General features: G+C 36.6%; 1 protein-coding gene across 1 annotated transcript in view; it reads left to right on the plus strand.

Moving 5' to 3' along the window:
• The window catches only part of CEP128 (centrosomal protein 128), a 198,922-nt gene that overhangs the window by 139,309 nt on the left and 43,727 nt on the right, over positions 1-15,886 (plus strand). The window contains exon 19 of the mRNA XM_088145261.1: positions 8,496-8,545. Within this exon, the coding sequence (XP_088001387.1) occupies positions 8,496-8,545 (50 nt within the window). The remainder of the gene's footprint in view (positions 1-8,495; positions 8,546-15,886) is intronic.

Below are 15,886 nucleotides of genomic sequence, written 5' to 3' on the forward strand. Positions count from 1 at the left end.
ATCCTATAGTTGTGGTAGCATACTCCCCCCCCCCAAAAAAAACCCTTTGTAATAGGCATTCTTAATACAGTCTTTTGCAGTTTTATGAAGTATAAGTAATTGCAGTTTTATGAAGTGTAGGTGCTTAACAGTGTCAGGGGAAAAACCACATTAAACACGGGAGGCAGACACACCATAAAACAAGTCACTTCAAAGTTCTAAAAGCTTTATTAAATGTTAGTTCAATAAGCAAGTAAAATTCAACCAATACCATATGAGGTACTCACTTAGATTCACATTGCAATGCCGACCAACTTGACGAGCTGTCAGGTAGACAGCTTGACCAAGTGGGTACCAACCCCCTCAGATGCAATCCTTTTTATCCTCAAAAACCACAAACCACAGACACGACTCCTAGGTTTAGCAACTGAATTATAACTTCCTTGGTGCTAATTTTACCATACCTTACCAGACTTTACCATACTTCCCTTGTCACGTCTTTTCCCAACAGCAAGTTTGCTTAGTCTTGCAAGTTTACTTATTTCCTGTCATTGCCCTACAGGTCACATTTTAGCTAACTTGGCTTTATTAAATGCAATCAAAACTAACATTAAAACATAAACGCTACTAATAATTTTCCTCTCACAACAGCTTTTTAGTTCTTCCCAGAATTCACAAATTCTGATGAAATTCCACACAGTAAAAAAAAAGGCTGTGTCATAACAACTTGCTTGGTAGATTGAAGTATAAAACTGCAGCTGTGCAGAATAGTGACTCAGAGAATCCAATTTTTCAAATGCACAGAAATTCTAACAATAATTATCCTTTTTATTTGATCCTCATAGGTCTCATTGACCTGTCATTCAGCATATCTTCTAGAGAGATTGTCTAAGTTTGTTATGGATGGAAGACCTTTGCAGGGATGATCTGGATTGCTGTTTCTAGGAGATAGGGCTGAGGGATTTCTGGTTCAACCACTTGGCATTTATGCTTGAGATTCCATAAAGTTCCAGTGATTCTTCACTACCATCAAACAAGTGAATGAAAGTAATGAGTGATAGGGTAAGGTCAGAGCACGATGAGAATGTGAGGGATTATATCAGGAATGTGTGGCTGCAGCACCAGGTTTTTCTGTTTTCCTTGTTTTGGGTTTTCTTGCTTTTGACTTTAGCTTTATACATTGTTTTATTGTTCGGTTGTAAGCCACCAGAATTTGATTTTACGATGGGTGGCTAGACGGAAGGAAGGGAGGAAGGGAGGAAGGAAGGACTGTTCTGGAAAAGCACACACTTGCTAAAGGATCAAATTAATAATTTTGGAGTGTTTCCAGAGCCATATCTGTCGTTAATGTCCTCTGTGTCACAAAGTGCCTTTTATAAGCTTAGGCCTGGTATACCCACTACAGTTTTAACTGAAGAGAGAGAACCCTGCCAGAGTAATCCTATGCTGTGGAAATTTATATTGAAGACAGCTTGGAAACTTTAGCAAATACAAAATGTTGAAGCAAGTATAAGGAACTGGGTGGTCTGCAAATACTATACTAGTTTTGCATCAAGCTCACTGGTCCCATGTTGTTTTCAAGCCACTTTGAGTACAGCTAAAAATCTATAAAGATGTTCAGGAATTGGGACTACAGTATCTAGAAGAACACCTCTTCCTATTTGTCATTCTCAGGTGCTCTGATACACATTTGCTGGTTTGCTATCTTACTGTTATTTTCATCCTGGTATTCAAACAATTATTGATCTCCATGTTGGCTCATAGTAACCAAAACATGAGAATGAGGTCTGCTATCAGGCTTACAGTTAAGACAACGTGACCCAGAAGTAGTGGTAGGAAGGAGGAAGGGAGATGAAGGGACCAGATCTTAAAGGGCAGAGCAAATGTTAAGCCAAATTTGGACCTTCCCTGGATGGTATTCAGCCTCAGATATCAGTTGGGTGTCCCTTGATCTCCTGTCAAACTTGTGTACAGGTAGTCCTTGCTTAAGGACCATTTGTTTAACAACAGTTCAAAGTTATGACAGCCTTAGAAAAAGTGCTTTATGACCTGTACTCACAGTTACAATGGGTCACAAACCATTGCACCCCCCACAGTCACGTGATTGCAATTTACAAACTTTTTAATGATGGTCATTAAGCAAATCACATGGTCATTAAGGGAATCCAGCTTCCCCAGTGGACTTTTTTGCCAGAATTTGTTTAATGACCATGTAATTCGCTTAGCAACCATAGTGATTCACTTAATGACCATCATAAAAATGGTCATAAAATTGGGTCTGGTCACATGGTGACTTGCTTAACCACCACCCCACTGAACAACCAATTTTCTGGTCCCTATTGTAGTCATTAAGCAAAGACTACCTGTACAGTAAACATACTGCCACTTAGCTCCCCATGCCTAGAGAAATTATCACTAGATGCTGAATGTTCTAGCAAAGAGGGGCGAAGTAATTTGCCTGTTCTTTCTCCAGCTGATGTAGAGCCAAATGGAAACACAGGCCCTCACAAAGCCACGTATGCAGGAAGGTTGTAAGATACATATTCAGCTAACAGTGAGAATCACTGTAATTTACATAAGCCATAAAAAAAAGTATTAACACCAGACTGGATGGGCAGGTTCAATTTTGGTAAGGTGTTGCCTGATAGATCCTAGTATTTCATCATAAACAGCTTAAAGCTGATAGCCAGCATTTTTAACTGGGCCTGGAAGCCTATTGGTAACCAATGCCTCAACTGCAAATAAGTGTTATTCTTGATGGGGTTGATCTGTCAGGAGTTTAGTTGTCACATTTTATTGTTTATTTATATATTTATTTTATAGTACTTATAACTCACCCCAATCCCAAAGGATACTGGGTGGCATGCAACATCAAACCTTTTTATAATAAATAGCTAAATCTACAGTAGACCTGTATCAAAACAAAACAACCCCAGAAAGTAAAGCCCTAAATAAAACCCAAGATAGGTGCCTTCAGTCAGTCAGATGGGATCAAAAGCATGATGAAATAACAATTTTAAACTGTTTACAGAATTACAGCAAGGTGGGGGCTGCATGCACTTTAGGGGGGCAGAATATTCCATGATATATGAACACTAAATAGTTGTACTATTTTATACAACTGAAGCTGTACATAGGACACATTGTAGTGCTCCAGTCGGATAGTGATGAGATCATGAATTACTCTTGCCAGGGCTTCTTGGTCCACATAGAATTGCACTTTGTGCATCAGTTGAGTGAAAAGTTCCCATGGCCACAGCTACCATCTGCCATTTAAGCAGAAGTTGTGAGTCCAGGAGAACCCCCAACTCATGAACCTACTCTTTCTGGGGGAACATAACCTTGTCCAGAATAACTACCAGAAAAGATGTTACAAATTGTCACAATGTCCATTGACAATAAATGTCTTGGTAGGATTTAATCCAATGTTGTTTTGTCCTATCCAGATCCTTACAACCTCCAGTCACTGGTTCAGGATTTAATTCCTTGACACATAGAGATGATTAAAATCACGTCATGTTCATCTATAATGTGGTTGTTTGAGTTTGGCTTAGTATCCAACCTTGCCGTCATTCAACAAAACATGGCAAAACTAATTATGGGTTACTGCGGCATGAAAATCCAACCAGTAGGTGAGACATTTCTACAGATTCTACAGCTCTGTGTACTATTCTGCAGCTCTTGTGCATAATCTCATTTCATTCTAGAGCCTTTGATGAGGTGGCATACAAATATGTGTAATATATAAATAACAAATAGAATTCTATTTGGGGAATAGAATATCATTGGTTTTTTAATTTTTTTATTTAATGGTTAAATTTATATGCCGCCCATCTCCCCCAGTATATGGTCCTGTAGCCATGTAAATGTGAGGATTAAGTTGTGATGAAAAAACAAATTTTTGATTTATTTTTATTAAAATATTTATAGATGATACAAAGAACAATTTTAAACACTTTTTTTAAAGTAACAACTAAAACAGAACTAAAATCTCTAATGAAATTAAAGCAGACAACAGTTCTTAAAAGACCAAAGGAGCAGAACAGAAATGATTTTTCCTTCTGGCAGAAGTTGAGCAATGAAGAGGCTAATCTACCATCTCAAGGTTCATTAAAAAGTTGGGTTTACACATGACTTTTCTACCTTGATAAAGTTATGAAATAAAGATCTTAAAAGGCTATTTCCTAAGCATACAAATGCCTATTGGCAGCATATGAAGAATTTAGCTGTGCAATGTAATGAAAAAAAATTCTAATTCATTTGGTACAAAGAGATCTGATCAAAATGAGTGCATCCAACTTAAGTGCTGCAGAAGAATGAGAGCTTATCTTCAGAACTTGGGAAAGTTTCAAATACATTCCAGGTTGTTACCAACTAATGCTCACTCAGCGTACCTTCTGAAATGTACAGATATTTTTCATTCAGGACCTTGTAAGAAAGTGTTCTGCATCACAAAGTATGTTATTATAATTGGTACCTTTTTTAGCAGCCTCAGCAGAGTTTTACAGATATCAAGTTGAACTACTTCATCAGATCGAAGTTATAATATATTAACGAACAATCCATTTTCAGCCTATGCTGCTCCAGTGTATCCAGTACCAGCGTATAGAGGATAAAGGAATCCACTCTCTAAAATGTGATGATTTGATTATTCACATTTAGTAAGTTCACAGAAAACCAAACCTTTGAGGGACAAACAGCTATTCTTTGTGACCTGTGCTGTAGATTCCCACGTCATCAAAACTTATGATAGTCTGTGAAAACCTCATTGATTTAGCATTTGGGAATTTGTCTGCTGACTGTCATGTTGTTCCAGTGTCTGACACAAACCACAAAGAGTATCCATTCTTCTAAAATGTTGTTTTTACTTTTGCCCTGCAAGTTTCCCACTGTGATTTCTGATCAGAAGTTTGATGCCATGGTGGGCTAACATCTTAAGTTATGCTGTTACGCACCAGCTGGTGGCAGCAGACCAAGGCAGAAACCTAGATGTCTAAATTATGCCCAGGAGTTAAGATATTGAAGGCAAACTAGTAGAAAGAGTCCTATTTTTGTTCATTGTAGGATTATTTAACATTTGATCCTGTAATTTCTACACAGAGTTCGGAGTTTGCTATTGATCTGGGGTGGATTTAAATTGTTAAAAAGGAACAACTGAAGTATATGTGATTTATTCTGAATAGCTTCAGCTTAAGCAACAGGCTTGCTTTTTACTGGTATAATAAAATAGGAGAAGGTGCTGACAGTTGTTTTTTGATTCCTGTTTCAGAGGTTATCTTTTTCAACATCTGTCAATTTATTTTTGCACTCAAAATTTTAATCTAATTTTGGGTGGCTGTGGTGTGAATCAACCTGTGTTTTGTCATGAATATATAGAAACGCTATCCTGTTTAATGGTTAGTAAGAATTACTGCATTTCTCAGCTGAGTTTTTATAATTTTCCAGTGTCTAAGTAAAGAGTGGAAGATAATTTGTTTGTTTGTTTTAAAAAAAACTATTCTACATATTTGAGGGAAAATGCCAGTGTACTTGGGAAGCTGTAATTTTGTGAAAAAAGATAGCAAAGGGGAAGGGTGCTGTCATTCAGTTTTTCCTGTCTGAGTAAGTACCTTGACCCTAGTATGAAAAAATCAGAACTCAGAACTCAGTCTTACATATAGACTGTGATCCTTAAGGGCCTTAAGTGCATTTTCTGTTTTAAGAATATAAGAAGAGCCATGCTGGACCAGATGAATGGCCTACTTAGCATTCTGTCTGACTAAGTTGCCAATCAGTAGCAGATTCCAGGACTTCTATAATGTTTATTTGATGTTTAGCACCTAACAATAATCACAGTTAGTACCTGACAGTAATGCAAGTGTAGTACTGGCTCACTGCTAAACATTATTGGTCATTACAAATTTGATGCTCTTTCATTGAGCTCTGTCCTGCTCTGTTTATCCTTACAACAATCCTGTTATGTAGGTTTGAACTGAGTGACTAACCCAAGATCAACCAGTGAGCTTCATGCAAACTTTGAACACTAGAATCTCAAGACATGTTCTGATTAGCCACTTTTCCATTTAACCACGTGCTTCTTCCTGTTCCGTGCCAAATTCTGATGCAAATTCCTCTTCTTTTCTGATTTGCCTATAAAAGTCCACAAATAGTTTTATCATGACTAAGGCTAACTATTATTTCTTTTAAGTCAAGGAAAGAGACCAAGTAAAAGCAAACATATATAATGAAGTTGTGTGGAGTAGGATTAATGTGAAAGGTCCTGGAGAAGAAATGTGCATTTCCGAAGCAGGTTCCTGATTAGATTAGACATTCTCAGAGAGCCAGTGTTGTATCTATAGTGGGTCACTGAGAAGGTCCCTGATGCTTTTGGCTGAGTGAAACAATCTCAATTTACCACTGTCAAGATGTGTCAGAATTGCATTTTCAAAAATCCCAGTCAGTGTAATTTTTGTTACAGTTCCAACATACATCTTGAGAGTGCCATGTTAAGAAAGGTTAATGAGAATTAATAGGCTTTTAGCACTAGCTAGAAATATTGCATATTGCACTCATTCTGCAGTGAGTTTATTCTCTGATTATGGTATTTACATTTACCATATTCAACTTTTCTGTTGCTGTGGAACAAGTTTGGCTAGCATTGGGCCCAAGGATTTTGGTTGTTTTCTCATTACAGGATCTTCTTATGTACAGTGTCCATCAGCTTGGTAAAGATGAAAAATTTACACATGCAAGCATTCTCTTGATGAGGAGGCTATGCCATACCACTAATAGTCAATACATGTTAAAATTACATCTCTTAATATTCATTTGTGTCAAGGCTCAGTATAACAGACTGTTTTTATTTATAGAGGTATATGTACACCCAGGAATAATAATAATAACAACAACTTATTAAACTTGTATGCTGCCCGACTCTCAATGACTGACCATATATATACTCTTACATAGTGTGTGTCATCTGTACACATTTATTGTAGGTTTTATTTCAAATGGAATTAGCAACCCTAGGTGGAGATGATGGAGAAGCTGCGTATGACACAATATTTTTCTCTATGTTCCTAATTTGTTTTCTGTCTATTTTTTCATGGTGTGTGTTGTCTTAAATTGTCTTAAATTCAGGTTAGATTTTCCTTCAAGTGTGTAGAGTAATGAGTTTCTAACTTATTATTTTTGTTTTTTGTCTTTGGGCAGTCATAGAGATGTATCAAAGCTAAAATTGTTTCTTCTTTAAATTCAGTAGGATTTAGCTGGTGCTCAAACACATCTTCCCTTTCTCACTTTTTGGAAACCTGTAAATTCAAACAATTCAGACTTGCAACTGACAAGCATCTATTGTATTCTGCAAAAACCTCCTCATCCTCCTCTTCCATTTCATATACCGTAACCCCCTTGCTAACAAGGAGAGCTCATCTTTGGTTCACAGGAATAGGCTCAGCATACTGTCTCAATGCAAGTCTTAACTACTTCCAAACTGTGCAAAATCAAAGCTTTCCCAAATATAAATACATTAATTTAATAGAAGTTCATTAGCTCTTGCTCTCACTTCTGTTTAAACCAAAACTTGTACCGATTCTGTAGACTGAAAAGCCAGCATGTTATATGATGTCAGGACAAATGCTAATATTTGCAGAATGTAGAAAGACATGGACTTGAGGTGGGGGGGGGGGAAGGAGTATATTAGTACTTTGAGCATAGAGCTCTGGATGCTCGATGCTGCTTTTTGTGAGTTTTGCAGTTCAGGTTGAGGAAAGTGCTAATTAATTGATTGGCTTCAGTTAATTAAAACATAGTTGCTTAAAGGGTATTCAGTATGTTAGAAGCCAATAGTCTTTTAGGATCTAGTTCTGCAAAAGACAGGAAAAAGAAATTAAAATTTCTAGATGCCTGATTAAGTTTCATAGAAGCTTCAAAATTCACCTCTTAAAAAATGTTTGAATCATTTAAATCCATGAGTAAAAGTGACACTATGCTTTTATTCATGGGTGTGAATACTTCCATGAATCAAAATTATAACTCAGGAAGCAAATCAATATGATTGTGTCACACACAACACAAGATTTTCAATGGAAAAAAATGTTGATTTGATTATGTGGAAAGGGATGGAGAAGAAAACTCCCAACTAAAACTGGGTGTTAGGCTACACTGGCTTTTAAATGAATGATTTGAATAGTTGGAACATCACAGTGGTACGAAAGGAAGAACTACAGTAGATGTTTGACTTATCACTACTGTAAACAGTTTGCTCAAAGTCTAATGCTCAGCAAATAAGTGCAGTATTATACATATAACCTACCATTATGAATACATCTATTTAGAAATGACACAAGTGTCACTGATTTGATATTACTCTGTTAGTATTTTTGAGTTATTCTCTTGAGGTCATGTGGTTGAGTTTCAAATTGCTTTTAGTTTTAGGAGTAAGAGTGAATCGGTAGCATTCAGGTAACTGACTGTGCTTATCAGGTCAAACGCCACATTCTTAGCCTCATCCTAAAATGTTTTATATTTTTATACAGATCTACTGGAAAAGACTATCAGGAAGGAAGAAGAAATATGTACACTTCAGGTATTTTCCTTAATTGGATTGTACTGTGGTGCCTATTAATAGGAGGAAAGCTGTGAGGCTTAGTGATATAATATAATCCTCTGTGCATGTTGAGTCCAAAGGTCATGGCTTAATATATGCTAGTTGGAGCCAAAAACTCAGAGTTACATTAGTTACCAGAATGTTTCTGAGCCCAGGTTTAATTCCCTAGCCTAAGAGCCTAATGATACTTGTCGAAAGGACAGATCTGGGCTAGATGGTATTCCCCACATCCTACCTTTTAACCTTTACAGATTAAATTGTGTTTTCCTAATTATGACTATCCCAAACTGTTTGTTTCACAAACTGTTTCATTGTGGTTTGACAGTGATGGCTCAGCACTTTGACTGGGCGGGTGTTGGTTTCTGGGTGCCAGCCAATAATTATATAATAAAGCCAACTTAAGCAGCTTGTAGCATTTCCCATGTGTTTTTAAAATTTGCTGTTGTCTGATCTATATCTGAGGCCAAAACTGAAATTTAGGTTGTGTTTTCCCGTGGCCTGTGGGTAATAGATCCAGCCCATCAGCAAAAAGAGATCTTCCCCCCACACAACCAAAGCTGTATTTAATTTGCCTATTTTGGAAATTCACATACACAAACACCCACAAATATAGTTAGTTAGTTATGCTGATAAGATACAATTTTATGTGGAAGTGCTAAGAACAGAACAGACAATATTTTTCTGAAGAAAAAAAATAAAGGTCATTATTTCTTTAAAATGTACAATACAATATTAATATGCTATACTCTGGACAATAAGAGAAAATTGGGTATTGTACATTTCCATAACATTTTAAAAAGAAATTCTAGAAGATCGCTTTTGCCTTCAAAACCACTGTTTTTGGCAGATTTCTGTGTTTCTCTTATAACCCCATCTGCTGCATAAAGACCACATTTTTAACTCTTTGCACTTTCTTATGCATTAGTAAAATGTAATGGTGGAGACTGAATTGTAAACTGAGAAGTTCAGGAATCAAAATTTCTCTTTCCTTGGACTTAAGTGTGTCACCATTTTATCAACTCAGTTGCAGCTGCATGCTGTATAGTAAGAAAGAGCACTCTTTGAGAAGAGAACACAATTCTTTGGTTAATCTGTGGATTGTTGCATACCTATGTGAGCATAGGTGAAGCAAGCTAGCCTTTTTCTTTGTGTCTCACATCCCTTCTGTTTGTCCTCTTTGTGATACCCTCTTCTTGTTTCACATATAATGCTGCCAGAGAAGAGAGAGATAACTCTTGCCAGAAATCTGAATGGATTGCTTACAGAGGGCTTTGAAAGTCATAGATTTCCCACCCCATCTTATATGGTTGCTGTAACCCTGTTATTTTAAATATATTTTCAAGTATTAAGGCTAGTCAGTTGCAAGTCTTTGTATTCTCTAGGTCAGTATTTCTAACCGTGGTGACTTGAAGATGTGTGGGCTTCAACTCCCAGAATTCTCCACCCAGCGTGCTGGCTGGGGAATCCTGGGGGTTGAAATCCATACATCTTCAAGCTGCCAAGGTTGAGAAACATTGCTCTAGGTTAACCAGTCACTAATCAACCAGCCCATTTAAAACCAAACCAAATACAGAACAAAATAAGACAAACACCTAAAGAAAAAAAAATGGCTATGGAAGCCAGAGTTCTTCCTGAAAACCAAAAGAGGATTGAGGGATGGGAAAACAGGTCAGGGACTGAACAGAAAGAAGCAGCAACACAAGAAACCAATAGAAACAATTGGAGCTACAGATTTGCAGACAAAGAAGACATCATCTCCCCCATGCACATCAGCGTACCTATGTTGCTTGGATTCAGCTGTTGGAGGCAGAAAAACATCACTCCAGAGTAGAGTACCTAAAAGTGTTCTCAGGCTGCCTTAGCTGAGGATGGACAATGAGATACAGGCAGTGACAAAGACATGTCCTCTAGAAGTGGTTAGTAGGCTGTCATTGCACTGGGTCAAAGAGGCTGTGTGGATTTGTGCTACTGTATATATGTGCTAAATGCTTTCATCCTTCTCTTATTTTTCCTTCTCTTACAACTATATGGGAAAAAAAGAAGGAAATGTTGTGGTACCACTTAAGAATTCCTTGTATGATTTGATTCCCCTCGGCTGCAGACTCTGTATCTCTAGAAATCTACCTTGAAAGATTGGGAGAATCCTCCATAGGGGTGTGTGAGATAGTACTGTGGCTCAGAGTAGAAAGCACTCAGCTGATGTCACCACTTTATGTTCTTCCTCCCATTTGGACCCCTCTGCCAATGGAAGTAGCCCTTCCATTCATGGAGGAGAAACTCTTGATCCAACAATGTAGTATTAGTGTTGTTGTTGTTCCCCCATGTTTGAGTCTCAAACTTCACATGTTTTAGACACCTTTCTCTTTATACTGACACCTTTTTAAAATTAGAAAAGGATCAAATATCCTACCTCCTTAAATTTTTTTTTAATAATATTTTATTGAAATTTTAAAATTACAAGGTTAAAAGTCAGAAATGAAAAAGAAAATGAAAAATACAAATTATAAGAAAAAGGAAAAGAAAACGTGAGATAAAGTAAAGGAAAAGAAGAAAGGCATGAAAAATAGATAGCTTCCAATCTATCTCTGGTCTTGAGAATAGTAAGAGTGTCATAGGTGCTAGTTTTTAATGCATTAAGTAGGAATAATTCTTTGTCAAAACATATCCCATTACATTTATAATCTAATCTTCAAATCCCCATGTAAGCTTCGCCCTGCCTGCATTTTGCAAATAGTCCATCAATGGTTTCCATTCCTTAAGGTAATAATTATTTGATTTTTCTTTTAATAAACAAGTCAGTTTATCATTTTCTGCCATTTCCATCAGTTTTAGCAACCATTCTTGTATTGTTGGTAGTGTCTGGGTTTTCCAAAATTGTGCATACAAAAGTCTTGCTGCGCTAATCATGTATTACCTCCTTAATTTGATTTTCCTTAGTCAAGTTGTTTCTTTCCTTTGGCTTTGTGCGATTTGTCTCATTTATTATACTCAAAGCTATCTCCTGAATCTCTTCCAAGCTATTAACAGACTTCTTGAACACTGTTTCCCAGAATCGAATCCAGGCTTCCCTCTGAGGTCTTATGAACACTGGATACAGCCGATATAATTACTTCCCAAATCATGGAATCAGTGTAAGCTACAGTGGTGTTTAGCTTTCTCCACTCCTGCATATAGTCATAGCGTTATCCATTCTAACCTCTAAATCAGAAGTGCCATTACCTATCTACACATTTTATATATATACTGATAATAATTATTTCTTCTTTGTGTGGGTTTCTTTGCTTCTCTTAGTCTTTAGAATATATGAGCAATGAGGATCTGGGTCATATGATCCCCCTTTATGGCATGTCTATCTCTCCTGTTCCACCCTCTCTGACATTTCTGAAATGTCACATAATCAGGGTCACCCAAACTGCATGGATATATAACATATACTTTAATTTTGTTATGTATAGATTGAGCATACACATATTGAGCTACAATGTAAGATTATCTGTAGTCATAACATTATAAAATCTAATGTACTAATTTCAGGTATTGGTAGAATAGTCTTGAACCTTACATCTTTAGCACAGGGGTTGTTATAGTATTTGTTTTGTTGGTATTTTTCTTGTTGAAGGATGGATGGACTTCAGTTTTGCAGGAATTTTTTTTTTTTTTTTGGATGTTTAGAAGGTTGAGGTCTGTCATTAATGTTCAGATGCATAATAATGGTTCAAGGGGATAAATCTACTCCATTCCTTTTAGTAGTCATCAAGCTGCCATTTCATCAGATATAAGAAGAGAGATTAAGATCTTTATGCAATAACTTTAAGAATTGTTATCTAAATGTTCTTGTTTTCCTTTTCCTGCTGTACCCCCTTTTCCTTTTATAACATGTATTTTTAGAAGAAAAGTCCAAGGACAAAGACTGCCTCCTTTATTGTTTTGTAAGTCATTGTCAGCTGTTTGAGGTTGACAAAAAACAGACACCACAAGAACTACTGGAAATCTATTGTTAAAGGATATAACAACAGACTCTTGAAAGCTTGACAGAGCTTTCTTCCCCTGCTTATACCAAAGAGAATCAAGGCGGGGCACTCTTGAGTTTCTTTCTCACTCCTCCCGTTCAGGGCTAAGATAGCATTTACACCTGCTGAGTTCCCTTTTCAAGGCCACCTCCATACTTTTCCATGCAAATTCTGCTGAGTTTAAATCCCATACTTTCCTGATGAAGCATGGGATACAAATAAATAAATAAAATATAGCCACAACCGTAAGTGGCAACTATGGGGAAGTGAGATCCCATCCCCTTGTCAATGCAAAATTAAAGAAGGTGCTTCTGGGAAAGATTCAACACATATGTCCCTCTGACAAATCAGCAGTGTCTGGTGTAGGTGCAGCTCAATGTTGTCAGTGCCCTTTATGCAATTCTATTGTCTAGCGAAGCAGATTAGTTCGCTGCAGCAGAGTCTGGTTTCCATATTTTGTCCTCACTGCTCCAACTGCTAAGAAAAAAAGAAAATCTGAACCAAGTGCCAAGGAGAAAATATTTTAGGGTCAAGCCTAGAGTCTTTTTGAAGATAAGTGTCCATTAATTATAATTTGAAACCCATGAACTATAAAAGTTGGGGAAAGGTATTCTGTGAAAAGAACAATCTTACATTGTCTGAGTTGAATGAATAATGATTCTTTAATCTCTGCTTTCACTGACTGTAGGCAAGATAAAATGAGCTTTGCCCTGTAATGTTAGTGTTCACCATGCCACCAAAAGGTAAGTAGAGTTCTTCCGCTAATTAGGAGAGCAGTTCTCAATTTACTACACTGTAAGATCTCAGGAGAACAACAGAACTTGAACTTAGTAAAGCACACAGTTTTTTATTTAAGTTTCAGTGATCATTAAGTTTTATTACTTTGCTTTATCAGAAGTGGGCAACTGAATTTTAAGCTCAAATTTATAGCAAATTAAACCTGCAAATAGGATGCTCAGAGTATAATTTATGTGCCTGTGAAAATACAGCAACTTACTTGTTTTGTGATTGCCACATAAAACAAAAACAGATTTTCAATGGAACTTCAATTCACTGAGATAATAAGAGTAGTGTTGCCATGAATAAAAGCAGAACATTGTTTGTGTAAAAGAAATAAAATATTTTGGTGTTCTCCAGTGTCATTCCCTAGTGCAAGACGGGAGGCAAATGAGACACAAAGCCAAAAGGGCAGCTTAGTCACATAAGATTTATAAACATGCTCAGAGAGGGACAATTTGAAGTACTTTTGCTTAAAACACATATTTTATATAAAGACAATTTAAGATTCAATTCTGAACATCTCCAGTTAAGCAGTCAGAAAGCTAATGTTGGGAGATGGACCTTCTCAGAAATACGTTGATGATACTATAACCACTTTTGTTGCTGTTAAAAACCTCAATTTTCAGGTAGATGTCAAAGGCCTTACCAAATTTTCACCTATTACATTTTTTTTGGCCAGGTCCTAGATGCTGGACAATTAGGTGTCCTCAAAATGTGTTGGGCCAGGCACTATCCAGAATTTCCAGCTAGATTCTGTGCTGTCTGGGAACTGCAGTTCCCACACAACTGAATGGCACCACACTGGGGAAATATGACTCAAGTAATGCCTGATATTGAATACTGTGTTCTTTGTTGCTAGTAATGTGGAAAAAAAACCCCTAGAAAAATAAATAATTATATGATTGTTTTAAACTGTTTTTATATATTCTTTACTGTCTATGGTTTTCTGATTATTATGATTGAAGTTGCATATGAGCTAGAGTAAATAAATGTTCAGGGGAAAGGATTTCTTTAAGGTTCCTTTTTTCTCCTGAAAATGTTAAAAATGGATTACAAAATATTCCTTTGTTTTTTTAAAAGGATAAGATAAAAAACCCTTGTTCAATTTGTGGAAATGTTTACACCAATTAAGAAATTAACTAACATATGATTGGGTAGAAACAGGTAGAGAACAAACTATTAAATAGAAGAGAATATATGTAGCTCAGGGTTGAACTGTGGAGTCTTTGGGGTTCTCTGAGCTTGGTTGTTTTCTTGCAAATGTTTTGTTACTCGGCTAGGTAACATCTCCAGCACTGAAGATGTTACCTAGCTGAGTGATGAAACGTTTGCAATAAAACGACCAAACTCAGAGAACCCCAAGGACTCCACAAACTATTAAATTCAATCAATAAATTAGTAATCATTATCTGAAAAAAATACTTTTTAATTTTATATATCAAAACATACTTTTACAAAGAAATCAAATTATACATGACACATTTTGTAAATTAACATTACTTTTTGTCTGCAAAGAGTGATTAAAAAAAGTACTGTATGGATTTCAATTTTTCCATTACTTCCAACTCTCAAGAAATTTTGCATCTTTACATGTCCCCCCCCCCCAGGTTTTAACAATCCACTTGTGGGGTCTTTTAACAACTCTGTCTGAACTATCATTAGTATTCAAGATATGGATGAAACCCAGATGAAAAGTTGTGCTTTTTTAAAAAATAATTTTTTGAAAAGCAACGTGTTCCTGTCAAATGGCATGGAAGTTATCTGTGTAACACAGAAAGTGGCCAGCAGAGGGTGCTTGAATCCCCTTCTGGATCCCATGACTTTTACCTGCTTATATTTTTCAGGAAAAGAGTGACATGGAATTTTACTACTTAAGATAACCAATTGATTGTTTTAAAAAGCCGCTTTCTTGTCTTTTAGCCATATCATTGTCAGCCAAAGTGCAATTTTTTTGGGGGGGGGAGAAAAAAATAATATTTGCTTTTATTTATAAATGTAGTTAGTGTGCCATAATTAGTATAAGCAGAAATGTTCTGCCTTAACATTATAGTTAAGCCCAAGCAAAATTTAGCTTGAACTTAAATCAAATTCAAGTCAGACTTTCCATTAATTTTTTAGCCTGGTGATTTGACTTATGACATTGTAAGACAGTGTTCCAAGAAGGCATTGCTCTGCATCATTTAAACAAATGACTATGTACAATAAATGTTTTGCAATATTTTGATACTTCTTCTTGCCAATGATGTGTTTCCCATTTGGAAACTGATGTAGTCCTAGAGGAAACTATAGATATTGTCAGAGGACTGGAAACTACATTCCAGTGCTGTCTTGTGAGAGCACTATGGCGAGCTAAATATCCCTTGTGCAGTGGGACAGTGTTTATGATGGAGATCAGCAGTTGGATGCAGGATCCTGGCTGCCAAAATTTCCCTGGAGAAAGGGGAGATCTTGAGATAGCCCACATGCACTCCACATACCCATTCCTTGTGAGCTGACCACAGAATTCAAAGTTTCATGGTCTGCTTATGAG

The sequence above is a fragment of the Python bivittatus genome, unplaced genomic scaffold (genome assembly GCF_059951505.1).
Source record: "Python bivittatus isolate LINGU-HERP-01145 unplaced genomic scaffold, Pbiv_v1 ctg000480_np1212, whole genome shotgun sequence".
Taxonomy (NCBI): Eukaryota; Metazoa; Chordata; class Lepidosauria; order Squamata; family Pythonidae; genus Python; species Python bivittatus.